General features: G+C 38.0%; 1 protein-coding gene across 2 annotated transcripts in view; it reads left to right on the top strand.

The window, feature by feature from the left end:
• EYA3 (EYA transcriptional coactivator and phosphatase 3) overlaps window positions 1-26575 on the top strand; it is a 95694-nt gene that overhangs the window by 51873 nt on the left and 17246 nt on the right. The window contains exons 7-14 of one of the 2 annotated variants that reach the window (XM_007097926.3): window positions 225-362; window positions 7651-7736; window positions 10756-10939; window positions 12867-13006; window positions 18229-18312; window positions 19979-20068; window positions 22333-22391; window positions 24535-24695. In XM_007097926.3, coding sequence (XP_007097988.1) covers window positions 225-362; window positions 7651-7736; window positions 10756-10939; window positions 12867-13006; window positions 18229-18312; window positions 19979-20068; window positions 22333-22391; window positions 24535-24695 — 942 coding nt within the window. The remainder of the gene's footprint in view (window positions 1-224; window positions 363-7650; window positions 7737-10755; window positions 10940-12866; window positions 13007-18228; window positions 18313-19978; window positions 20069-22332; window positions 22392-24534; window positions 24696-26575) is intronic. The other variant, XM_007097927.3, reaches the window with a different exon arrangement.

Raw genomic sequence — 26575 nt, 5'->3', positions numbered from 1 at the left:
ATTTTGGCAAGATTTTTGTTTCTATAGCTCCCCTCCCCAGTCTTTGAAATTGTATTTGCTTGTGGTATATTATGAGTGGGAGAATCAGTAACTTTCTCTTACAAGCAAATTTACTTTTGTTTTTAAGATTGAGGTTTTAAACCTACTGGCGGATATTTGAAAGCATGACCATGCTCCTCAGTCCTAGTGTATTGTTTGTAATTGGTCCAATTTATCTGATTCAGGTGCATTGTGGCCAGGTATGAAACCTGAAAGTGGTTTAATTCAGACTCCATCTCCAAGTCAACACAGTGTTCTTACCTGCACTACAGGGTTAACCACAAGCCAGCCAAGCCCAGCACATTATTCTTATCCCATTCAAGGTAAACAGGCATGGTTGTGTGTGTTTTATTATTGTTGTTTTTGTTGTTTTCAGTCTTCCTGTATCTTCAAATAAACTGGGTAATACAGGAGTTCTATAAACTAGAAGGGGGTGGTATTTGCATTTGTGCATGCTTTTTGTGTTAGGTAGACCAGAACCCAGGACTATGGTTCATAAGTAGTTTAGCCTTTAAATGTGAACTACTTGGTAGAATTGAAGCCTTCCCTTTTGTATGTTGGTGTCCCGAAAACCTGTCAGATTTTGTTTTAGTTTGTTCTTAGTGGCATTTTGTCCTATAAATGAGCAGAAGACTCCATGGGTTAGAACCTTGCTGACTTCTCTTACATGGAGTCCACACGGCGCCAAACATGAGGTATGTGCTGCTTTTCTCCTGCAGTGCTGCCATACCTCCGCCCCCACCTGCTGCTTCGTGGTGAGAGCATTTTTCTTGCTCAAAAAGTTCAGTCTTGTTTCTTTTTCATGATGGAAAGTGTAGCATTAAAGCTTCAACTCTAAACACCTTTGCCTTCCTGAGTTGTTCTTCTAAAAGGTTAGAATTAGGACAGGACTATTAGGAACGAAGATAGAAACGCAGAACGTGCTATGGAATGAATTCCCTACCCTTCCAGATCCAACACAGGCAATTTGTTATTGCACGACAGTGGGAGTTAATGTCCATGTACCTGGCTTCTCATCTGCCTCCTTTCTCCTGATGTCTCCCAGCTTTTAAATTTTATTCCTTTCAAAATGGGTGCTAGAGGAGTATGGGTGGGACAGCAAAAACTAGTCTGAGGTACTCTTGATGAGAAAGTGATGGTGATGTAGATTATGTTATTTGTTCACGTACTTTAGAGAGAGAGCGTGCACAAGCAAGTGGGGGAGGGTAAGAGAGAGGGAGACAGAGGATCTGAAGTGGGCTCTGTGCTGACAGCAGAGAGCCCGACGTGGGGCTCGAGCTCACAAACCACGAGTTCATGACCTGAGCTGAAGTCAGACGCTTAACCAACTGAGCCACCCAGGAGCCCCGATGTAGATTATATTAAATAAAATATTTTGATGCTTAGTTTTAATTGTTTTCAGTTAAATGATTGAGAACTACTTCTGCTTGATCCATTGAGAACAAACTGGTCACTACATCTTGAGATCTTGCTCTAAGTAAGATTACCTCCTAGTGGTTACTGAGTCTCCTCTTTTCTTATTTATTTTCCCTTCTTTCTTTGCCTCTTCCTTACCTTTCTTTCTCAAATGGGAATAAAGCAGGAAGGGAAAAACTAAAGAGTATGACTTTGTCTGTCTTCTCCTCTATCCCCTTTCATTTTTATGAAGTGTTTCCCTGGGTGACAGGGTTTTTAGATCCATCTACAGACAAATCTACTAGCCATGTCCCTCCTAAACAGATACATTCCTGATGACTGCACCTAAGTCATGAAAGAAAAGCAAGGAGTTCTCTTGTTTTTTATTAATAACCCTCTTCCTAGTTGTAAAATCACCACTCCTCTTGAATTTGAGAAACCTAATAGTTTTGCTTACTTCTTCCTCCTTGTAAAATAAGAGTAACTACCTTTTTAGGGTCTCTTAGGACTCTTGGTTTCCCCTGTTTGCTAGTGATGATCGTTGTTGGTATTAAGCGCTTACTATGTACTTAGCAGTGTGAGCAACAGATAGGTGCTACTCAGGTAATCTTCACAACACACCTATGAGGAAACTACTGTTATTAATCCAGTTCTACAGATGGGGAATATAAGATAAAGAAAAGCAAAGTAATTTGTCCACGGTCGCAGAATTAGTAAATAATTAAGTCAGCATGTAAGCGAAGCAGTCTGACCCCAAAGCATGAGTGCTGTATTTTTGATTTTCAATGTTGAAATCATGGTATCAGTTTCAACTCTCTGTTCATTAAGAACCTTTACCGACAGATATCTAATTCATTCTTCCTCCCTTTTTCTGGTTAACCTCTTGGCCCATTTTGTTGTGCATTACAACTTTGGCACAGGGTAGAATTTAAGGCAGAAGGGTTGCCATCAAGTTACCAAGTTTTGCCATTTATTCTGAAGAAAAACTTGGTGTAATACAAGTTGAAACAACTAGCTGAAATGAAATACGAGTATTGGCAGAGTTGAATTACCTGGGTTTTCTGCTATCGAGCCTGACACAGGGCTCAAACTCACGAACCATGAGACCATGAGCTGAGCCGAAGTAGGCCACTTATGTGACTGAGCCCCCCCAGGTACCCCCTCCCACTTTTAACGTCACATATCATGAATAGTGACTGTTAGCTATCCAGGGCTGCTTCACTCACACTATGTAATTACCCCATCCTTACACACACACACACACCAAAAAAAAAGCATTCTGTAGATTTTTTTTAATAGTCAAAACAGCAGTATCTCGTCATCATACCGCAAAGCATTCTACAATTGACATAACATATAGAATTGTCAAATCATGATGTTGTACACCTGAAGCTAATGTAACATTGTGTGTCAACATACTGCAATTTCTTTTAAAATGTATTATTTCAACCTAAAATAAAATCTACTTCTGGCTTGATCAACTCTGATCAAAACCTTTCTTCAGTTTATACAACAATGCTCATGAAACCCCTCTGTTAGGTAGATCTAACTTCTTTATATCAGTTTCTTTACTAGGGTGTGACTATGTGACCCAATCTCTGATTCTTTTCTTCAGTTGAGATGGTTTAAATGATTAGTATTCAGGTGTTAAAATTAATTTCAGAAATTTCAAAATTAATTTTAACTCAATCTTGACTTTTAATGAATGTGTTTGGCTTCTAATATTGTTGGTAGCATATGATAGTTTTTATTTTTTCCTCCCTTCCTTCCTTACTTCTTTCTAATAGTCTCTCATTGACCAGGAGATTTGTTTTTGAATAGACTTTAGTTTTTATTTTATAATTATTTTTTCTAAGATTTTATTTTTAAGTAATCTCCACACCCAGTGTGGGGCTCAAAGTCACAACCCTGAGATCAAGAGTTGCATGCTTTACCCACTGAGCCAGCAGACACCCGAAACTTTAATTTTTAGAATAGTTTTATTTTTAAGACTTTTTTTTTCTTTTTTAAGAGAGAGTGCACAGAAGCAGGAGAGAGGGGCAGAGGGAGGGAAAGAGAGAGAGAGACAGAGAATCTCAAGCAGGCTCTGTACTCAGCACAGATCCCACGCTGGGATCATGACCTGAGCCAAAATCAAGAGTTAGACACTCAAGGGTGCCTGGGTGTCTCAGTTGGTCAAGCATCCAACTTCAGCTCAGGTCATGATCTCAGTTTGTGAGTTTGAGACCCGAGTTGGGCTCTGTGCTGACAGCTCAGAGCCTGGAGCCTGCTTCAGATTCTGTGTCTCCCTCACTCTCTGCCCCTCCCCTGCTCACACTCTGTCTGTCTCTCAAAGATAAAGAAACAAAAAGAAAAAAAGAGTTGGATGCTCAACCCACTGAGCCACCCAGGTGCCCCTAGAATAGTTTTGTTTTGTTTTATTTTAAGTTTATTTATTTGTTTTTGAGAGAGGACAAGCGAGTAGGGGAGGGGCAGAGAGAGGGGGAGAGAGAATCCCAAGTAGGCTTCATGCTGTCAGTGCAGAGCCTGACATGGGCTTGGTCTCATGAAGTGTGAGATCATGACCTGAGCCAAAATCAAGAGTTGGACGCTTAACCAACTGGGGCACCCAGGCGCCCCTAGAGTAGTTTTAGATTTACAGAAAAATTGAGCAGATGATACACAGAGTTATGTACCCCTCCATCTTGCACATAATTTCCCCTATTATTGACATCTTACATTAGAACGGACCATTTATTACAATTCATGACCCCATATTGGTGCATTATTATTAACTAAGTCCCTTTTTTGTTCCAGAGTCCCATCCAGAATACCACATTTCATTTAATTGTCGTGTCTACTTAGGCTCCTCTTGACTATACATACAGTTTTGCAGGCTTTTCTTGTTTTTGATGACCTTGACACGCTATACTTGAATCCCACAAATTATATGGGAATATACATGTCTACAAGATATACATGAATCCCGCAAGTATTTATTGAGCATCACCTACTCTGTGCCAGATGCGTTGCTAGACATTGAAGATCATGAATAAGATAGTAAGATTCTGCCTTCATGGAGCTTTCAGACGTGTGGGGGAAACAGAAATAAGCAAGCAAATAATTAAATAGATTTTGAAAAGTTCTCTGAAAGAAAAAAAGAATAGATTGCTGTGATTGGGAAAATAAGGAGTTAGTTTTTTAATATAGCGGTCAGAGTGTCTCTCTGAGGAAGTAGACATGCTGGGAAGGAGAGAGGGACAGGCCGGGGAGCACAGTCCAGGCAGAGTGAGCAACATTGCAAAGGCGCTCAATTGAGAAAGAGCTTGTCTTACTCTGAGTAACTTGAAAGCCAAGTGAGCAAGGGTGGGAGAGAGAGATATGTAAAATTAGAAGTGGGTAGAAAGCAAGTCTTGTGCCAACTTTTATGTACGATTAACCCTTAGATTAACCCTCTGGCTTTGGAGCAGTGTTGTTTAATTTAGCTGTGCCTCTCACAGTTCTGTAACCACTGTCTTCTGATTAAAGCTGTTTCTGTATATTGAGTGTATTAATTGGACCTCTAGTGGGGCGTGGTTCTCAGAAGCTTATCTCTCAATGATTCCACAGCTCCATTGTTGGAACAGGAGTGGAGACTATCCAAAAAACAGTTGGCCATGCTGTTGGCATTTGGAGAGCTAATAGCCTTCAGACATATGTCAATAGGAGTTACTACTTGAGTTTTGTGCTTTTTGTTGCAATTTCTATTGCTGCTTTGTTTTTTAAATATGCAGTTGAATATTATTTGTTGAGACATCTATATATGTGCAAAATGATAAGTACTTTTTTTGAAATCTGTGGCTTTTTAATCAGTTATGTGTAGGGTAGGGTTTACAGTGATTGTGTACATTTTTTGGGTGAGTTTAGCTTGGGTGCAAGCTAAACAAGAGCCTAAAAAAATATTTATTGTTTATTTAAGTATCATCTAACTCTGTCAATAGAATCTAAACTTGGTGAGGGCGGGGACTTTGCCTTGTTCACTACTCTATTTCTCAGTGACTGGAACAACTTTATGGGTACATAGAAAACTGTGGTTTGCTGAATGAATGAACTAATGGCACATATTAGGAATGATTTGATTGATTTGGCGAAAGAAGTTACTGAGTCCTATAAACTTTTAGGTCAGCAGTCCAACATTTCCTATAATAGAAGTCACTATTGCTGAAAGTAGTTTATGATTTTTAATAAGATACCTTTTAATAACTTAGTATCAGCAACCAGCTAATCAACTCATTAAACTTCCTAGCAGAGATAGTAAGAGTATATGACTGTTGTTTGTAAGGTCTACCTTTTTACCTCTAGCCTAATTCAGTAAGTGGTCTGAAAATTGTTAAATTTATAAAACCACTTTGTGAGTCAGAGTACTTCCCCCATGTATGTAGAGATCAGACATGAATGAGTTGTACTGCTAACCATTTTTAAGTTAGTAAGAAGGTAGAACAGAATTAAAATAAAGGTAAATAGGAGGAAAAGAGGAGTATATGCTAGAAGGAGGACCAAAGAAAAATTGAGCTAGAAATGGACTTTGCTGGGAGAGTTCGACTTAATAGATTAAGTAAATTACTGATTTTCTTTCCCACCTTAAATCACCTCATGTCCTTCTGTCTGTTTTATTGCAGGGCTGCCTAGCATAACATACTGGTAATAGAACCTCAGATCCACTCAAAATTCTCTACCCACAGTAGTGATTAAAATCTACTTACAGAGTCATCTAGCCTGTGTATTGGACAGTAATTCCTTATACTTGCCCTTAGTGGGGAAAAATGGGTCAGACCATGGTAGAGAAGAAAGTGAATATTGTTGAGAGGAAAACACCATCTATGAGGTTATAAAATCATTTACTTATTGGGTTTAAGAAGGTAAACTCTTAAGAGTCCTTTAGTTCCCCTGGGGGAAGATGTAGTGTAGAAAAGAAAATCTCCCTGGATAATCAGGAAATTTGATCCCTAGCTCATCCAGTTGGGAGATCACAGTTGCCATCATGACTACCACTAGTTCCCATGACAGTAGACAAATTATCTTAACTCTTCTTGGTCCCAGGTCTTTATCTGAAAGCTGACTTGTAGCAGTAGTTGTTCCTTAGACTTTCTCTTCTAATCTCTTCTAGGTTTTCTTCTCAGCAGAGTACCCTTAGGGAAAGGAATAAGAATTCCCTCTGATTTTGATGAATACTCTCAAGTTTCTGCTTCATTTGTTCACCTGCCCTGTTCCTTATGGAGGTTTTCCTGTTAACTTTACCTCTAAAGGATTTTGTTGCTAATGGGATGGGGAGTCAGATAGTCAGGTCTACCTGATGGTAAACCCTTTATGGTGTGTGTGGCTGCAGGGGAACCGTGTCTAAGAGTGCTTATGGTAAGTGAGGGAGAGGAGTTCAAGACCAGTACCTCACAGTCTCATTTTCACTGTCCCCCTGAAAAAAGTCACTGTAACAAATACTAATCACTGAAGATTTGATTAAAACCCTGGTGGGATCTGTGATAGAAGAGTATGAAAAACCTAACTCAGATTCCTGTCCCAAGACAGGCAGCCTAAATAGCTTACAGGGTACATTTTTACCTGGAGAGAATAATATGCAATATTTTCCAAGTTTTTCCAGGCTCATTGGTAAAATCATTAAATGCCAAATCGTTGTGTTTGTTGATCCACATTAGTAATCCATTATTTGAGTAGAGCCCAAGAAGCAACTCCAGGCATGTTAGAATTTGGGGGATCAGCTCTATTTCTCAAAATAATTATGTTGCATTAGGAAAGGCATAATTTGGGGCAAGTGATAAGAAATATCACAGTATAGGACTTACCTGTGGATTTACCAGAGCTCTTGTTTCTGTTGGCTGTCAGTAAGTCACATTGCCAGTGAGTCATTTTTCAATGGCTATTTCAGGAAATAGACTGGAATGATTTGGTTTAGCTTCTGATTCTATTGATATCATTAGTATGAACCAGCACATTATATGTGAATCCTTCTAGGACTTTAATAGGAAGAATTAAAGACTCAAGCTGAAACAGAAAAATGTTTGAGTTGTTTTATTTCTAGTCAAGACTAGAGTAAGGTGTGGCATCCAAAAGAGTAAAATTAGTATTTGTTTCTTTGCCAATGTTCTTTATCTCCTTATAGATCTTAAAACACAATATACTTTCCATTTCTTCCAGCCTTTTACATGGTATCTTTAATATCTTTTAACATTCTCAATCCTATAGCTTCAAGCACAAATGCCAGCCTGATATCCACTTCATCTACAATGGCTAATATTCCAACAGCAGCAGTTTCCAGCATCTCAAACCAGGTACTGTGCTAATCATCCTGTTTGATATGGTTCTTCAAGCTTGCTCTTCTCTCCATGGTCAATTTGCCAACCTAAGAAACAACCAGAACCAGGACACTGGACGGTTTCTCAGACTGCCATCCATTTCTCTCATTACTGTGCTAAGCCTCTGAATGATATGGTTCTATCTACTCCTTTACCTACTACATGTGTCTGCCTCCTACCCAATTCCTACTAGAATGGAAGCTTCATAGGGACAGGGATTTATTTTTCAGTTTTGTTCACTCATACATACCCAAAGTTCAGAAAAATGCCTGGTACTCACATTAAAGACACATAATAAATATTTATGAAATGCATGTTCCTTCTACATTTTTATTTAGCCATTCATTCCTTTGTGAATTCCTTATGGTCTGGTCTCAGTCACTGTTCTATTAACTCTTTATGTTTAGATCACTGGCAGTATTTTCAGTGTTTTAGGGTTTTTTGTTTTTGTTACGTTTTTATTTGTTTTCTCTGTAGCAATGAATCTTTTCTCCATGAATCTCTTTTTCTGGCTGTAATTAACATGACTATTCTGGTTCATCTTTCTACATTTGACTGTTCCTACATTTGTTCATTCTTATAGTTCACAAATTACTGAGTTTCTGCTGTACATCAGTGTACCATTTATCTCTCTTCCTTTCATAGGTTTTCTTTTTGATCTTGTTTTCTCTACATAGACTGTAGACAGTCTTTGTAGTTTTCCACATGCTTATTATTCCATCCCCAGAAATGTTTTACCACGTTCACAATGTCCATTTACTATTTCTGAAATGAACATTCTAGTGCTGACCTCATGATATCTACAAGCTTCCTGCTGATTGATGGACATATTTTTCTTTAATGTCCTGCTATTTCCCTAAGTTCATCATAGCAAAAACTAGACTTTCATTCTACCGTTTTTTGTCTCCTTGTCCTCTAAAAAAGTAAAACCACTTTTCCCTATGACTTCTCAGTTACCAATGAGACCATTTTTAAATAAACCTAGGCCTCAAACCAGACCAGTTTTCAGTTTTTTTTCCCTCACCAATTCCCAATCCAACCGTTTCGTTTTAGTTTTTCCCCTTTAATCCTGAATTACCATAGTTAATTTTTCATCTACTCTCCAGTTTTTCCCTTTACCTATCCATTTTCTAAAATACTAATTGGCTGGCTCAGTTGGTGGAGCGTGCAACTCTTGTTCTCAGGATCATGAGTTCGAGCCCCCATGTTACTAAAAAAATTTAAAAAAAAAAGATTTTAAAACACAATCTGATTAATTTTCTCAAAAGTCCACTTTTATCCCATCAGTCACCTGCCCAGAATCTTTTTTTTTTTTATTAAAAAAATTTTTAAATGTTTATTTATTTTTGAAAGAGACAGCATGAGCAGGGGAAGGGCAGAGAGAGGGAGAGACACAGAATCTGAAGCAGGCTCCAGGCTCTGAGCTGTCAGCACAGAGCTGGATGTGGGGCTCGAACTTGTGAACCACAAGATCACGAGCTGGGCAGAAGTCAGATGCTTAACTGACTGAGCCACCCAGGCAACCCCCGCCCCAGAATCTTTTTGTATTTTTATTTGTGGGTTTGATTTTGATAGTCCCTATCTCCTGCCCCCACACAAACTATACACCATCGCCTAAAGAATCCAAGTCACATTCGTGGTCTTGCATAATTCATTCAAACCTTTGTTTCAACCAGACTCAGCAACTCTGGTCCCTTAAAACCTTTTCAGGGCTTATTCATCCTCTTATTCCCTCCATCTGTTTATTTCAAAAAGGCTCTCTGACTACCAGTCTGCAGTGATAGTTGTCTTCCTCTGTACTTCACTCCTTTGACATATAATTTATTGCCAATTTGTTGGAATTTTTTTTGTCTTCTCCTGCTAGATTTTTAACTCCCTTGAGTTCAGCCAGTACAACTTACTTTTTCCTTTTTTTTTTTTAAGCATATTTATTTATTTATTTTGAGAGAGAGAGTGCACATTGTGGGGGAGGAGCAGAGAGAGAATCCCAAGCCAGTGCACGTTGTCAGCACAGAGCCTGACGTGGGGCTCAATCTCACAAATTGTGAGATCATGACCTGAGCTGAAATCAGGAGTCTGATGCTTAACTGACTGAGCCACCCAGGTGCCCCCAACTTACTCTTTTCTTTAATGTTGCATTCTCCCGCTCATACATGGACACACATACTGAGTTGTATTTGGTTTATGATAGATGCTCAGTACTACTTATAATTGGTCTGGTTGATTAGCTTCTTCCTACTTATTACTAACATCAGTATCAGTGGAAATTTTTTAAGGTATATATTTGAGCTAAACATCATATGCATTTTTTTGTACAGTTTTATTAAGGTATAATTGATATATAATAATCTGCATGGATTTAAATTTATAGTTTGATAAATTTTGACATGTATGTGCTCATGAAACAATAAAAAATTCCCTCCAAATATTTTAAAGAAACTTCATATTTAAAGAAAACTTGATTATTTTAAAAAGAAAGAGAGATACTCAATTTTAAACTAGGAAACCTTAATGAGAGTTATGTAGGATAATGTACTTTTTTGTTTAAGCTCATCCGTTCTTAGAAAGCACTAGCATATAGCGGAGTTGTTTATAAACTTCCTAAAGAGTAGAATCTTCCAAAGTTCTGTGAAAAAATTTACACAGAAATTCGGTACCTAAAATAGAAAAAAAAAAAAAGAAAGAAAGAAAGAAAGAAAGCTGTTGAAGTAGAAAAAAAGACATTGTGTGTAGAGTTCATGGGACCCTTCACTTTCATCCTTCCGGTCATTCCAAAGACAGCCCCTGAAGTATCTCCTCTTGACTCTTAGGTTTCCACAGAATGCATTTTGGAAATCAGTGATTTAGATGGAAGCTATAGATGGGTAAATGAGATGTCAAATTAATTGTTTTAGGAAAATGATTATGAAGAAGAGGATCATGAAAGTCTCTTGTGTTGAAATCAACTTTTGCTTTAGGAGTCTTGTTTTCCTCCCTTACTCCCTTTGGTCTACAGGACTATCCTACCTATACTATCCTTGGTCAGAGTCAGTACCAGACGTGCTACCCCAGCTCCAGCTTTGGAGTCACAGGCCAGACTAACAGTGACGCTGAGAGTACCACAATAGCGGCAGCCACATACCAGACCGAGAAGCCTAGTGTCATGGTACCCGCACCTACAGCACAGAGACTTCCTTCTGGTAAGCGCCATCACTCTAAAAACTTTGGCTTAAGGGCACTTCATTCAGGAGATGATAGTGAAGTTCATTTTGTTGTGGTCTAAGTCACTGTTACTGTGCTTTTGGCTTTCCCTCTCCGGTGAGGAGTATTTAAACATTGGAACCCGACCATGTGATGAGTCATTGGCAGGCTGAGGTAATACCTGATGCTATGAATAGAAAAGTACCAAGAATGAAAAGACTATTTGTGACTCCCACTCCACCCTTTAGCTTTAATGTGCTTGTGACCAGGAACTTTAGAATCTTGGCACATTTTGTAAAAGGTGGAGGACTCCAGTTTTACTCTATGCATATTTTGGACACCTGCCGAGGCCTCAGAGCAGTAGTTCTTAACTTTTTCTGTGTCATAGATCTCCAAGATTCTAAAGAAAGCTATGGTCTTTTCCCCCTCAGAGAAATACATAAAATTTAACCTACAAATTTAAACCTTTACATTTAGGTTTGAAATGTATCAATGAATTATGATGTCCAGGTTAAAACAAAAAACCCTGACATAAAGGCTTTATACTAAGCACATTAGTAAACATATGTATATGCTTCTTATTTGTCTCTATCTTTCAGGAAAATTTGGTGGTTGGCTGTCACATCACATAACAGGAGGAAGGACTGTTTATTGTTTTGTTAACACTGATGCATTTTGAAAAACAGGGCTCTCTATCAGCTAAGGCAGTTTTCTGTGCACCTTGCATTCACCAGTCTTCTAACTAAATAGACCTACAGATGGTCACTGCTTCAGACTTAATGACTGAAATAATTACATGTGTTGATGCCTTAGTTTTGAATTCATATCTCTAAATATCTTTGTTCTTCATAATGATTTTAACTTTTTAATAATGGAGAATTTCAAACCCTAGAAGTTGTCAGAATAGTATAATGAATCCTTTATGTATCCATCATCCATCTTCAACATTAACAACTCATATTTCAGCTACATCCAATTCTCTCCCCAAATTCCGGGCATCATATGTCTAAAAGATAAATAAATATTTGTTAGCATAACCACAATGCCAATTATCCCATCTAAAATAATTCACTAGTAATTCCTTAGTATCATAAAATCCTAAAAGGTATTATTTCTAGTGTTTTCATAAATGTTAGTTTTATTTTTCCTTTACGGTTTATTTAAATTAGGATCAAAGTAAGTCCCATACATTGGGATTGGTGGATGTATATTTTATGTCTCTTTTAACTTATAAATTCCCCTTTTTTTGTTCCCCAATATACTGTATTTGTGAAGAAACTGGACTGTTTATCTCATGCCATTTCCCAGTCTAAATTTTACTGATTATATCTGTATAAGGTAGTTCAACATGTCCTGCTGCCTTCTGTATTTTATCTTACATTGGTAAACACATCTGGAGTCCTGGTTTTCAACTAAAGGGGATTTTTTTGTGCCACGCTCCCCTCCCCCATTCACCTAAGACATTTGGCAATGTGTGGAAACATTTTTGGTTGTCTTGTGGGTGGGGAGTGCTACTGGCATCTCGTGGATAGAGGCCAAGGGTACTGCTTAACCACGCATCCTACAAGGCACAGGACATCTACTCAACAAAAATTATCTGGCCCAAAATGTCAGTTGTGCCAACTTGAGAAACTCTGATTTAAAAAACTTGAGAAACAGGTTCAAGGCAAAACAGCTTTATAACTGTGTTCTTCCATTGAGAGACAGGTATACTAATTATAACTCCCTCTGTGATGTTAGAAGCTGTTGATGTTCCATGTTGATTTAGGTCTACATTCCTAAATCGCTTAGGTAAAGTTTGGTTCTCCAACCTTTTATCCCTGCAATATGATTCTTAAGGACAGAAAACATGCTGACTATGTATCTTCCTGTTCTGGTTCTTATAGCCTGTGACTACTGGCCATATGTCTCGGATTTCCTTTCCAGGAGACCCTTCGACAAGCCCGGCTTTGTCCCAGACTACACCAAATAAAGACGCTGATGATCAGTCCAGAAAAAACATGACTGGCAAGAACCGGGGCAAAAGGAAAGCTGATGCCAGCTCTTCCCAGGACAGTGAATTGGAAGTATGGGAAGAAATTCATTTGAGTTACCTACTTTTTTCTCATTTTTTAAGTTTATCAAACATACATATCTGAAACTCGTGGAGGTACTGTAGTTCTTTGTTGGATGGCCCTTGATTCCCGGGCAAAAGAAACGAAATTGGCCAAGTGAAAAGAGAAATGTAAAAACATTTCTTTGTGCCCATAACTCACTGTATTACTTTCAGATGCTTTTCACCAAAGTGTCAAAAAAGCTTTTTAGAATTTAGGTAGCTGGGTAACTTTTTAAGAGAAAGAACAAACTCTTCTCTATGTTCCAGAGAATAGAAGGAACAGTTCCATCATATTCAGAAAGCAGAGGGTGCCACAAATAATCTCATACTGTTCTCCATTTAAAAATCTGAAAGTAAAATGAAAGGGTGAGAGTGCTTTAGGCCAAGCCTCTGTGAGACATGCGACCAGATCTCCTAACTTATTAATGAGACTGGCACTCATGTATTTTGTGGTTAAGCACACATAATAAGAATTTATTATGGGCATACATTTGGCTTCATTATTTAAAAGATTAGAAAATCATACAAAAACACTAATAATAGTGGATTTTTTATGTTCTTCTGTTTTCATTTTCGATCTTTCTGTAATATGATCATTTAATGGGGCAGGGGTTGCTGTATTTAAAAATGAGTTCATTGGGGTGCCTGACTGGCTCAGTAGGAAGAGCATTGGACTCTTGATCTCAGGGTTGTGAGTTCAAGCCCCACATTGGGTGTAGAGATTACTTTAAAAAAAAAATCTTAAAAAAAAAAGATTATTGGGGTGCCTGGGTGACTCAGTTGGTTAAGCATCCAACTTTTGATTTTGGCTCAGGTCATGATCTCGAGGTCCATGACATCAAGCCCCACGTCGGGCTCCGTGCTGACAGCTCAGAACCTGCTTGGGGTTCTCTCTTTCCCCTCTGTCACCCCACCCCCACTTGTGCACTCACTCTCTCTCTCTCTCAAAATAAACATTAAAAAAAAATGAGATCATTGATAGGTGTTAAGACATAACTAAATTGAGGCTATGTTTGGGGACTCTCTTTCCCTTTGTTCCTAAAAAGAAAAGTAAGAAAGAAAATCTAAAGTCCTATACACTTATTGGGGAAAACTGAGAACTCACTTAGTTTTTTTAACTGTGGTAAAAATGTACATAACATAAAAGTTACCATTTTAACCACTTTTAAGTGTACAACTCAGTGACATTAAGTATATTCACAATGTTTGTTACCACTATCTATTTTCAGAACTTTTTCATAATTCCAATCAGAAACTCTGCACACATTAATCATTCTCTCCTCCCACTAACTAGTCCCTAGTAACTTCTGTTTTACTTTCCGTTTCTATGAATTTGCATATTCTAGGTATCTCATATAAATGGAATGATAGCAGTATCTACCCTTTTGTGTCAGGCTTACTTTACTTAGCATAATGTTTTCAAGGTTCATCTATGTTATAGCATGTATTGGAACTTCATTTTGGGAGTGCCTGGGTGGCTCAATCGGTTAAGTGTCCGACTCTTGGTTTCAGCTCAGGTCATGACCTCAGGGTTCATGCGTTCAAGCCCCTCATCGGGCTCTGTGTTGACAGTGTGGAGTCTCCTTGGAATTCTCTCTCCCCCCTCTCTCTCTGCCCCTCCCCTGCTCGCTCTCTCTCTCAAAAATAAAGTTAAAAAAAATCTTAAAACAGAAAAAAAAGAACTTGATTTCTTTTTATGGCTGAATAATATTCCATTGTATGTATATACCATATTTTGTTTACCCATTCATTTGTTGATGGACACTAGTAGTTTTTCATCTTCGAGTTATTGTGAATAATGCTGCTATGAAGATTGCCATCCAGATATCTCTAAGTCTTTCTTTTCAGTTATTTTTCCATATCCTCACCAACACCTGTTATTTCCTTTTTTTTTTTTTTTTTTTTTTGGTTAATAATAGCGATCCTGGGGCACCTGAATCTCACGGTTCGTGAGTTCAAGCCCCGCGTTGGGCTCTGTGCTGACAGCTCAGAGCCTGGAGCCTGCTTCAGATTCTGTGTCTCCCTCTGTCTGCCCCTCCACTGCTTGCACTCTGTCTCTCGCACTGTCTCAAAAATAAATAAACATTAAAAAAAAATTTTTTTTTAAATAATAGTGATCCTAATGGATATGAAGTAGTAACTCATTGTGGTTTGTTGGGTTTTTTTTTACATTTCCTTAACGACTAATAATGTTGAACATCTATATGTATTTATTGGCTATTTGTATTATTTTCTTTGGAGAAATAACTGTTCAAATCCTTTGCCCAGTTTTTGATTTAGGGTGTTTGATATTTTGTTGTTGACTTTTAAGAATTCTTTATATGTTCTAGATACTAATCACTTATCAAATATATGATCTGGAAAATATTTTCTTCTATTCTGTGGGTTCTTTTTACCCTCTATCTGATAGTATTCTTTGATGCATAAAAGTTTTACATTTTGATGAAGTCCTATTTTTTTTAATGTTTTTTAATGTTTATTTTTGAGAGAGAGAGACAGAGTGCGAGCAGGGAAGGGGCAGAGAGAGAAAGACACAGAATCTGAAGCAGGCTCCAGGCTCTGAGCCGTCAGCACACAGCCCGGTGGGGCTCGAACACATGAACTGTGAGATCATGACCTGAGCTGAGGTCAGACTCAACTGACTGAGCCACCCAGGTGCCGCTAAGTCCTATATATTTTTGTTTGTTTGTTTGTGCTTTTAATGTTAAAAATGCAAGGTTATGAAGATATTTACCTATGTTTTCTTCTAAGAATTTCTTTTAGTTTGTAAGTTTCATAAATTTAGGTCTTTAATTCATACTGAGTTAAGTTTTTCTTCATATTGAGTTAATTTTTGTGTATGGTGTAAAGTAAGGGTCTAAGTTCATTCTTTTGCATATGGATAGCCAATTTTCCTAGCCCCTGTTCTTGGAAATACTTTCCTGTCCCCGTTGAATGGTTTTAGTATCCTTGTCAAAAATTGACCATGTATATATAAGGCTTTATTTCTAAGCTATCTTGTCTTTTTGAATGATCTGTGTGTCTATCCTTATGCAAATACCACATTGTATTGGTTACTGTAGCTTTATAATAAGTTTTGAAATCAGGAAGTGTGAATCTTCCAACTTTGTTCTTTTTCAAGATTATTTTGGCTATTTAGGGTACCTTGAGATTCCATATGAATTTTTGGATGAGTTTTTCTATTTCTTTAAAAAGCACTGTTAGCAGGGGGCACCTGGGTGGCTCAGTCAGTTGAGTGTCTCACTCTTGAATTTGGCTCAGGTCATGATCTTGTGGTTCATGGGCTCGAGCCCTGCTTAGGGCTTAGGATTCTGCGTCTCCCTCTTTCTCTGCCCTTTTCTTGCTCTCGTGCACATGTGTGCACATGCACACACACGCACACACTCTCAAACATGAAAAGAAATTGTAAAAAGCACTGTTGGGATTTTGATAGGGATTGTGTTGAATTTGTAAATCACTTTGGGTAGGAATGTTATTTTAACATTGTTAAATCTTTCATCCATGAGCATGAGTTGTCTTTTCATTTATTTAGGTCTAATTTCCTTTAGCAGTGTTTTATAATTTTCAGTGTACAAGTCTTTCACCTCCTCAGTTAAATTTATTCTTAAGGATTTTATTAGTTTTGATGCTATTGTAAATGGAATTGTTTTTTAAATTTCTTTGAGAATTATTCATTGCATGTATATAGAAGTACACCTCATTGCTGAGTTCATTTTTTAGCTCTTTCAATTTTTTATGGGTTCTTTAGGGTTTTCTGCCTATAAGATTGTGTCTTTGTGAACAGAGATCATTTTACTTTTTCCTTTCCAATTTGGGTTCCTTTTTTCCCCATTTCTTGCCAAATTATTCTGGCTAGGATTTCTAGTACTATGTTGAATAGAAGTGGTGAAAACAGGCATACTTGTCCTATTCCTGATCTCAGGGGTAATGCTTCCAGTCTTCAACCATTGAGTAAGATATTAGTTCTGTGTTTTTCATATACAGTCTTTATTATGTGAAGAAATTCACTTCTATTCCTAGTTTATTCGATGTTTTTTTTTTTATCATGGAAGTGTTGAATTTTGTCAGATGCTTTTCCTGCATCAGTTGAGATGACCATTGGAGTTCTTTTTCCTCTGTTTTCTTAAGGTAGCATATTACATTAATTAATTTTTTTATGTTGATCCATCCATGCATTCTAAGAACAAATCCCACATGGTCATGATGTATAATGCTTTCGGTATGCTGCTGAATTTTGTTTGTTAGTATTTTGTGGAGAATTTTTGTATCAATGTTCGTAAGAAATACTGGTCTGCAGTTTTCTTACGTATCTTTATCTGACTTCAGTATCAGGGTAATGCTGGCTTCATAGACTGATTTAGGAAGTGTTCCTTCCTCTTTGACTTTTCGGAAGAGTTAAAGAAGGATTGGTGTTAAATATTCTTTAAATATTTGGTAGACTTTACCAGTGAAACTATCTGGTCTTGGGCTTTTCTTTCTTGGTATCTTTTTGATTACTGATTTCAACCTCCTTACCAGTAAGTTAAGGGTCTATTCAGATTATCCATTTCTTCTTGAGTCAGTTTTGGCATTTTGTGTATTTCTAGTAAGTTGTCCATTTCTATCTAAGTTATTTGTTGGTGTACAACTGTTCATCATATTCTCATATTTCTTTTTATTTCTGTAAAGTTGATAATAACATCCCTACTTTCATTTCTGATTTTACTGATTTGAGTCTTCTTTTTTTTTTCTTTGTTAATCTAACTAAAAGTAGTCAATTTTGTAGATCTTTTCAAAGAAAGAGCTTTTGGTTTTATTGGTTTTTCTCTGTTATTATTCTGCTTTCTGATTTATTTATCTCCATTCTAACCTTTAGTATTTCCTTCCTTCTGCTGGCTCTTAATTTGTACAGTTATATTATTGAATGAGATCTTACTTCTTTTTTAAGGCATGCATTTACAGCTGTGAATTCCCCTCTCCACACTGCTTTCACTGCAGCTTATAAATTTTGGTATGTTGTGTTTTAATTTTCATTCATCTCAGCATAATTTCACTGGGAATTTTTTCTTTGATCCATTGGTTGTTTAAGATTGTGTTGTTTAATTTTCACATATTTGTGAATTTTTTTTAGCTTTTTGTTAGTGATTTCTTGTCTCATTCCATTGTGATTAGAAAAGATGCTCACTCATTATTTTTTATGTTTTCCTTCCTCAGCGGGTATTTCTGTGGGACTTGGATGAAACCATCATCATATTTCACTCTCTTCTTACTGGATCCTATGCTCAGAAGTATGGAAAGGTAATTTAAGTCTTTCTTCATTTATTGTAATTGCCCTTCCCCTCACTATATGGGCAGATAACCAAGGTCACTTTCTCTGCCACCCCCAACTTACCCTGTTCACCTTTCACTTTCCATGTAAAACTTTTCCTGATGGCTTGTACCAGGCAGGCTACGTGGTCAGGCAGAGTTGATAAAGCTGGGGACTAGACCTAGAACCAGTGCTGAAAGCTGACGTTGTTCAAGAGTACTATTTTATAAAGACTAAGTTATGGGAATGAAGCTCAAAACAGAGCGGAGTCTCAGGATTATATATTCTAAAGACTGATCTTTTAACCTTTACATCACTTTTAACAGCCCAAACTAAGCATTTTATTTAGCTGTGTGTAAGCCAGATATGTAAATTTTAAATATATAAAAGTATAAAATATTTTTCTAAAATAGATTACATGCCTTCTTAAACTAAATATATCAAGCAGAAGTTAACTTATTTAGTCATCAGTATAAACATGTTTTTTGTTTTGTTTTGTTTTGTTTTTAAACATCAGTTTTAATAGAGGGATAAACTGTGTATTTCTACACTGAATTATCTCCAGACTTCTGTTTTTCAGTTTCTATGAATAAATTTTACGAAAATATTTGCTTCCTTTGCTCTCTTACTGTTCCCATTTATCTTATTGTCATTAATGTTTCTGTTAGAAGTACCTTCCACAGGCTTTTATTATCTAGGCTAGTTAGCTAATATGAACTCATACACTGTGGTTATAAAAATATGTAAAATAAGAGCCTCTAAGTGAAAGCCTTTCACTTACAGCCTCTAAGTGAAAACCTGATGGTTCACTTTAATTTTTTTTTTTTTTTTTAATAGAATTTGTTGTCAGATTGGCTAACATACAGTGTGTAAAGTGTGCTCTTGGTTTTTGGGGTAGATTCCCATGGTTCATCGTTTACATACAAGACCCAGTGCTCATCCCAACAAGTGCCCTCCTCAATGCCCATCACCCATTTTCCCCTCTCCCCCACTCCCCCCCACTCCATCAACCCTCAATTTGTTCTCTGTATTTAAGAGTCTCTTATGGTTTGCCTCCCTCCCTGTCTGTTTGTAACTATTTTTTTCTCCTTCCCTTCCCCCGTGGTCTTCTGTTAAGTTTCTCAAGGTCCACATATGAGTGAAAACGTGATATCTGTCTTTCTCTGACGGATTTAGTTCACTTAGCATAATACCTTCCAGTTCTTGATGGTTCACTTTAAAGCTAAATATATTGGTTTTCCTATAAATATTTTGGCTTCTCAGGCTTTCTTATTTCCTGGCTATTGAGATTGTCAGAAAACTGACTTCTGGTATTATACTGTATAGGCATGTGTGTGGTGGGGAGGCAGAAGAGAGATAATGGGTGTTGCAATAGTAATATTTTAGCAATAGATAGCATTTCTCACAAAATAGGAAATTTCTACACAGATTGTTGTTGTTTTTTTTAAGTGGGTTTAGTTTTCTAAAAACGAAGTCCTAAAATTTTTAACTTTCCACAATCCCAGATTCTTGTAACTGTGAATGGAATTGCATCAGTAATAGCTAGTGGGCCTGTGTTGTTTTGGCCTTGACCCAGAATAACTCTGAAATATTTAAAGATTGGAACCAGTGCTGTTAGTACCAAGTCAAACAGATTTTTCACTTACTGCCTTCCAGGACCCAACAGTAGTGATTGGCTCAGGTTTAACAATGGAGGAAATGATTTTTGAAGTGGCTGATACACATCTATTTTTCAATGACTTAGAGGTAAGCGTTTTAAATTGTTTCTGTACTTCAGTAAAACATTTTGTTTGTTCCATAGCTATTTACTGAGCCAAGCTTACTGTTTTTAGAGGAAATGTGGTGAGACAGGGTGGTTGTGGAGAGGTCAGCTGGCCACTTAGGCATACATAGTCTTATAAGAACAGTGCCTTGGCTATGTCACCAGTCTTGGTACTGGCCCTCAATTTTATTGGCTCAAAAATTTGATTTTTGTTAGCCTATTTGGAAGTGATCTAGATCTAGGGGAAATGTCAGCCCATCAGGCAAAAACAGTGAAATGTAAACCAACGTTCCTACTTATTCACCTATCTTAAATAATATATACAAGGTGGGTTTGATTCTTTGTACTCTTAATTATATTTTGACTATTTTTTGGTTTTACCTTCTTAAAATAAAATCTCTTGATTTGTCAGATCTGTGAATGGCTGCTCTACTAACTCATTATAATTTATACATGCTTATTATCCATGTGTACATTAACCTTGATGTCCAGAATCATTTTATAGTTAGATGCAAGGAAAACCAGTAACACTGAGAGCTTCTTGGTGAATATTTTTGGCTTTGACATTTAAGTTCACCTTTGAGGTAACCGTGGTGTAGTAGAAACAGCACAAGACTGGGAAGTCAGAAGACCAGAGAGTGAGTTCCAGGTTAGGAAAGTTATCTCCGCATTCTGGGCTTCAGTTAAACAGTGATCCTACACCAGAAACTAATAACAGCTGTTCTACCTGGGGAAGAAGATGTGTTGCTGGGACACAGAGGTTGGAAGGAGCAGACTTGTCACTTTATGTTCTTTTGAGTTTCAAACAGTGTACTATTTATATAACCTAGTTTTTAAAAACAGTGAAAATTTTTAATTAAAAATAAGATAGTGGGGCACCTGGCTGGCTCAGTCAGAAGAGCATGAAACTCTTGATCTCAGGGTTGTGACTTTGAGCCCCATATGGGGTGTAGAGATTACTTCAATAAAATTAAAAAGAAACTAAAAAAATAAAAAATAAGATAGCATTTTATAAACACAAAGTAATCCTATTTCTTTTTAAATACAATCTAGTTCTACTCAGTGGACAGTTCTCCAACAAACTGTATTACCAGAGCTCTAAACCCCAGTACTTTTGTCTAAGCTCCACAATGCTTAATCTTCCTCAACTTCACATGTTGATACGTTAGGACATCATAGTTTTTATTCAGCAAACATTTATTGAAAACCTACTTTGTGCCAATAATTATTGCCAAATTGTATTTGTAATGATTTTCTAGACATAGTCCTCACTCAGGACTGAAAGTTCTGTGAAGAATTTGACCTGAATGTGTTCCTGCCCCCCCAGGTCAGTGGTTCTCAACTTTAGGGGGCATAAGAATCACCTGGGGAGCTTGTTAAAAATGAAAATTCTAGGATTTCACTCCCAGAAATTCTGATTCAAGTAGGTCTGGGGTGGACCCAAGAATATGCATTTTTTAAAAACTTCCCCAGGGGATTCTGATGCAGGTGGACATCACAACATTGCCCTAGGTGGTGTCAGAGGAGTGAATCTCTCCGAGTTAGGCAGGGGGTGGCATTTTATGTCAGTAGTAGCACGGGTGTGGTGGAAAGAACCTTGGATTCAAATTAGAAGGCTGAGGCTCTTTTTAGTTTTCTTTCTATCACTGGTTCTGTGACCTTGGATCATTCATGTCGCCTCACTTTTAGAACATGAGGAGATTAACTTAGGTGACCACTTCTAATTCCTATGTTTGGATGTACAAGTTTCTGTTTCAGTCGTTCTGTTTTGATACCATACTCTACCAGTATCTCTTTCATCTGCAAAAATTTGTTGGGTACATACCATGTAAGAGCACATGCTACATAGGACCAGACTAGAAGGGTACAAAGATACGGGTTGTGCCAACAGAGGGCTACAGTGTAATAGAACTTACACTGTAGTCTAGTATAGGACATAGACCTACCTGACAGTGTAAGGGAGCTTGTGTTTATTCCCCTGAGCTATTGTGTTAACTCCATGACTGTTGAGATAAGAGCATACCTGAAGGTTGGGATGGTTAAGGAAAATTTCGTGGACTGTGGGATATGAATTAGGCCTTAAAAGAAGTTGGACAGCAGGGGGGTGAGAGTGATCCTCCACACACAAGAGAGACTATGAGGTATTTCATCATCTGCCGTAATTTGTGGTCTTTTTACAATATGTCATGGTGGTGATAGCGCTTCTACTCCCTGGACTGAAATAGTGTGTGGTTTTATCTTTTAACAGGAGTGTGACCAGGTGCATGTGGAAGATGTGGCTTCTGATGACAATGGCCAAGACTTGAGGTGATAGAAACAGTGATGTCTTAAACATCAGAATGCCTGTACACAATCACTGTCTAGGTTCAGAGGAAAACAAAGATGAGTAAGACATGGCCCTAAAAGTTCTCACGGTCTGGTAGAGGAGACAGAGACAAACAGTTAACGATGGCAGTGTGCAGAGGTGACAGTAGAAAATGTGATGGAGCACAGAAAAGAAAGTAATTCTGGCGTCTGCGGGGAGCAGCTGGTTGCCAACATTGGAGCGGCCTTCTCAGTGCAGAATTTGAGTATGGCCTTGAATGGGGAGCAATGACAGGATGAGGAAAAAGCATTTCAAAGTAAAGGGTGCACTCATTTCTCTTTGGCTAGATTTTCAGTCAGGAGGAGTGTGCTTCCACACTGGTTAGTTTTAGATACAAATAAGCATCAGGAGTTTTACCAAGGAACCTAATTGTGGGGGTCTGCTGGTGTCAGGACTAACCCTATGGGAGGCGATCTTAAAATGTTCTATCAGGGAACACTAAACCAAGCGGGTCTCCGTGGCAAAATGCCTGCTCGGCCTCCTCATATCTCTCTTGGCTGCTGTCTCCTGGCCCAGCAGTCTTGGCTAAGAATAATCCAACAATTTATCTAGCTTATATTTGAAGACCTTAAGAAAAAAAGACCGTCCCATTTTTCATGTTCATTTGTTTTGGTGTTTGTCCCTTTTCAGTAGGCAAAAAGTTCTTTCCTGTGTCTCCTGTAAAATTGTTTCATCCATGAATTTTCAAACATAGAGCAGAGCTGGGCATGCCTCTCCCTGAGGGCCTAATCCTGTAGGGCTGAGAACGAGGTGAAGGTTCCACATCAAGAACAGCATCCAGTCACGCGTGTTGTGCTTGCACAGCCATGGAGCATACCGTTCCTGCAAGATTTCACTGGACTTTTTAGGAAAGAGCCTGGTCTGAAGCAGTTGTGATCCACCTAAACCCTAGTGGTTTTTTTTCCTTTTATACACATGGCTAACCAGTACTTACCGAAATGTCTTGGCAACTTTATTTCCTTAGATATAGAATCTTAACACCTATTGAACTCAGTTTTGACTTTCAGTTGAACCAGGTTGTCCCTAATTCTGTCCGTCATTTTGTCAATCTCTACTTAGGAAGTGTTCATCTCTCCCAGCCTGTTTCACTGTATTACTTAACTGTTGCTGTGTAACATGACCCCAAAACTAGTAACCTAAAGTTATAAACATTATCATCTCATAGTTTTTATAGGACAGGAACTTGAAAGTGACTTAGCTGGGTACTTTTGAATCAGGGTGTCTGAAACTAAAATCAAGACATTGGCTGGAGCTAAAATCAACCATCTGAAGGCTTGATTAGAACTGGAGGAGCTGCTCGCGACCTCTCACCTGCGGCTGGTAGTGGGAGACCCCTTTTCCTCACTATCTGTACGCCTCTCCATAGGGCAGTCTGAGTGTTCTCATGTGACAGCTGATGTCTTTCAGAGCAAGTGATCCAAGAGAGAGCAAGAGAAGCCTAGTCTCTGAGGTCTAACACCCTTGCTTCGACCACATCCTGTTTATATTTAAATGCAGTCCATACCTATAGAGAAAAGAATTACAAGAGAGCAGTATTAAAGAATTTGAGGACATTTTAAAGTCACCACTATGACCCATGAACTTAATAAACCAGCTAACATCTCTGAAGAATATCTCCATTTTATCTTGCAATTATTAGTATTTGGGGTTATTTCCTTCCATTATTTCTTCACATGTTTCTCCACTTTCCATAGTTGCCATCATTTGTGTGTATGTCTGTGTGTGTGTACACAAAAATGTTATATTCCGGGGTTTTGGTGTTTTTTTTTTTTCACTGTAAGATATGCTGTCATTCATGAAAAGACACTCTAAACCATGACCACCTCTAGGGGAAGTTGGTGCTTGAATGGTTCCTACCTCTTGTTCCCTCTCTCTCCTCCTTTCTTTGATAGCAGTAATAGGGGTGAGGGAGATGACTAATGGAAGATAGATTCTGACACACAGAGATTAAGGAAGGGAAAAGGTTCTTAAAGCCTTTAGACTTGATGTCAGATGCCAGGAATAGGACAGAGAATCCCAGGTGGCATTCAGCCAAAAACCTCAGACAATAGCAGTATTAATTTTCATCATCCTGTCTCTCTGCAGCAACTACAGTTTCTCAACAGATGGTTTCAGTGGATCAGGAGGCGGTGGCAGCCATGGTTCCTCTGTGGGTGTCCAAGGAGGTGTGGACTGGATGAGAAAACTGGCTTTCCGCTACCGAAAAGTGAGAGAAATCTACGATAAGCATAAAAGCAATGTGGGTGGTAAGTGTGGCATACGACCAGTCTGATACTCTGTTTCCTTCTGACTTCTTGCATTCTTTTCCAGGCATCCCTTAGAACTCCCTAGCAACTGCCTAGGAATTGGGGCTGCAATAACATTTTAATTTTGTATTAAAAAAATTAAGGTTTGATTGAAACCCTTTGAAGAGGAAGCTTGACATTTCTCACGCACTTCTCTTAGCATTGCTTTGCAAAGTTCTCCTGTTTATTAGACAAATACCTTTTTAAAGGAAATGTGTTCCAGAGATTATGTTTGATGACTTGTTTTATTCTGGACTCACAACTATTGTCAGTACTAACTAATAGGTTGCCATATTTTTTGACTGATTTATCTAACCATCAGAACAAGTCAGGTAGAGGGGCTCCTGGGTGGCTCAGTCAGTTAAACAGCCAACTTTGGCTCAGGTCATGATCTCACGGTTCAGGAGTTTGAGTCCCACGTCGGGCTCTTTGCTGACAGCTCGGAGCTCTGGATTCTGTGTCTCCCTCTGTCAGGTAGAACTAGTGACTAGGTTTCTAGTGGATGGAAAACTAGGTCCAGAATTATAGTTGGCAGTGGCCAGGTGTTGGACCTTGGAAATCCTTTCTGCCCAGAAATACCTCAAATATCGGCTGTCACTATGCCTAAAATTCCATTATTTGTAATTAATTAATTAACCATAGGTTGTTCAAATTAGAAGAGACATTTCTCATTTTGCATTTTGCATTGAGAAATGTTTATTATGAGAGTACTGAGGGCAGCTTACCCATAGTCACAGGTGGAATCCAATCTCCTAACTCTTGGTCCAGTGCCCTTTACATTCATGCAGTTCCCACCCTCCCCCCCTTTTTTTTAAGTGTAAGAGATTTATCTATTTTTTTATTCTTTATTTTTATTTTTATTTTTTTTAACTAAGCTCTACACCCACTATGGGGCTTGAACTCACGACCCCAAGATCGAGAGTCGCATGCTTAATGACTGAGGCAGCCAGGCACCCTCATGCAGTTCCTTCTTTAGTGATGTACCCTTATAAGAAAAAAAAAATTAAACTGTGAACCATTACCCTCAAAGATCTGCATATAAACAAAATGTCGCATGAAGTTTCGGGGATTCCATGCACAGTCTAGTGGTATATTACCCCGGATCAAGAGAGTCCTCCTGCCACACCATGCTGCTTTACATTTTGGTGCAGAAAGTAAAAATAGGACTTCAAAGATAATTTGTTTCATTTCTTTTAGAGCCCTCCAGTACCAGATAAAAATCACAGGCATCTGGGCTTTGGGAATCTAATTTGCTTTTTTTAGATTCCCCTTCTTATGGCCTATTTTTTTATAATGATTCAGAGTTAGTACTTTTTATTTTGACACCTCCATCTTTTTGCTTTTACTCTCTGCAGATATTAGCCTTTCTTTTGTTAGTTTTCATATACAACCTAAGTATCTGATCCTTTTTTTGCCCAGTGAGTACCAGGACCTGGTTTTCTGAAGAAAGTGATATGATGCTCTGTGAGAATCCCCTGAGCCTACCCTGGGAAACATATTAAAACTATTGTCTACCTGTATTTTATAAAATAAGAATTAACAAAGTGCCACATCATATTATTAGTTAAGAGTGTGACATATACACTTATGTGTGGGTCACATACTGGTTTTGTTGTTTTATCAGAGATGTTGAAAGTCCTGTAATTCTAGGCTTGCATTGTGAAACCATCAATCTGAAAACATATTATGCACAGTTCTCACAGAAATGCTTCCATTTTTATGGAATATTTGTAGTAGAATATAGGATTTCTCTTTCTACCTTCATTATAAGAAAATACAGGGCCAGATTGATTATTTGAATATTATAATTCAAGTGTCTGATAACATGCTCCCATCAGATC

This window comes from Panthera tigris, chromosome C1 (genome assembly GCF_018350195.1).
Source record: "Panthera tigris isolate Pti1 chromosome C1, P.tigris_Pti1_mat1.1, whole genome shotgun sequence".
NCBI classification, from domain to species: domain Eukaryota; kingdom Metazoa; phylum Chordata; class Mammalia; order Carnivora; family Felidae; genus Panthera; species Panthera tigris.
This window is presented reverse-complemented; position numbering and strand designations above follow the sequence as displayed.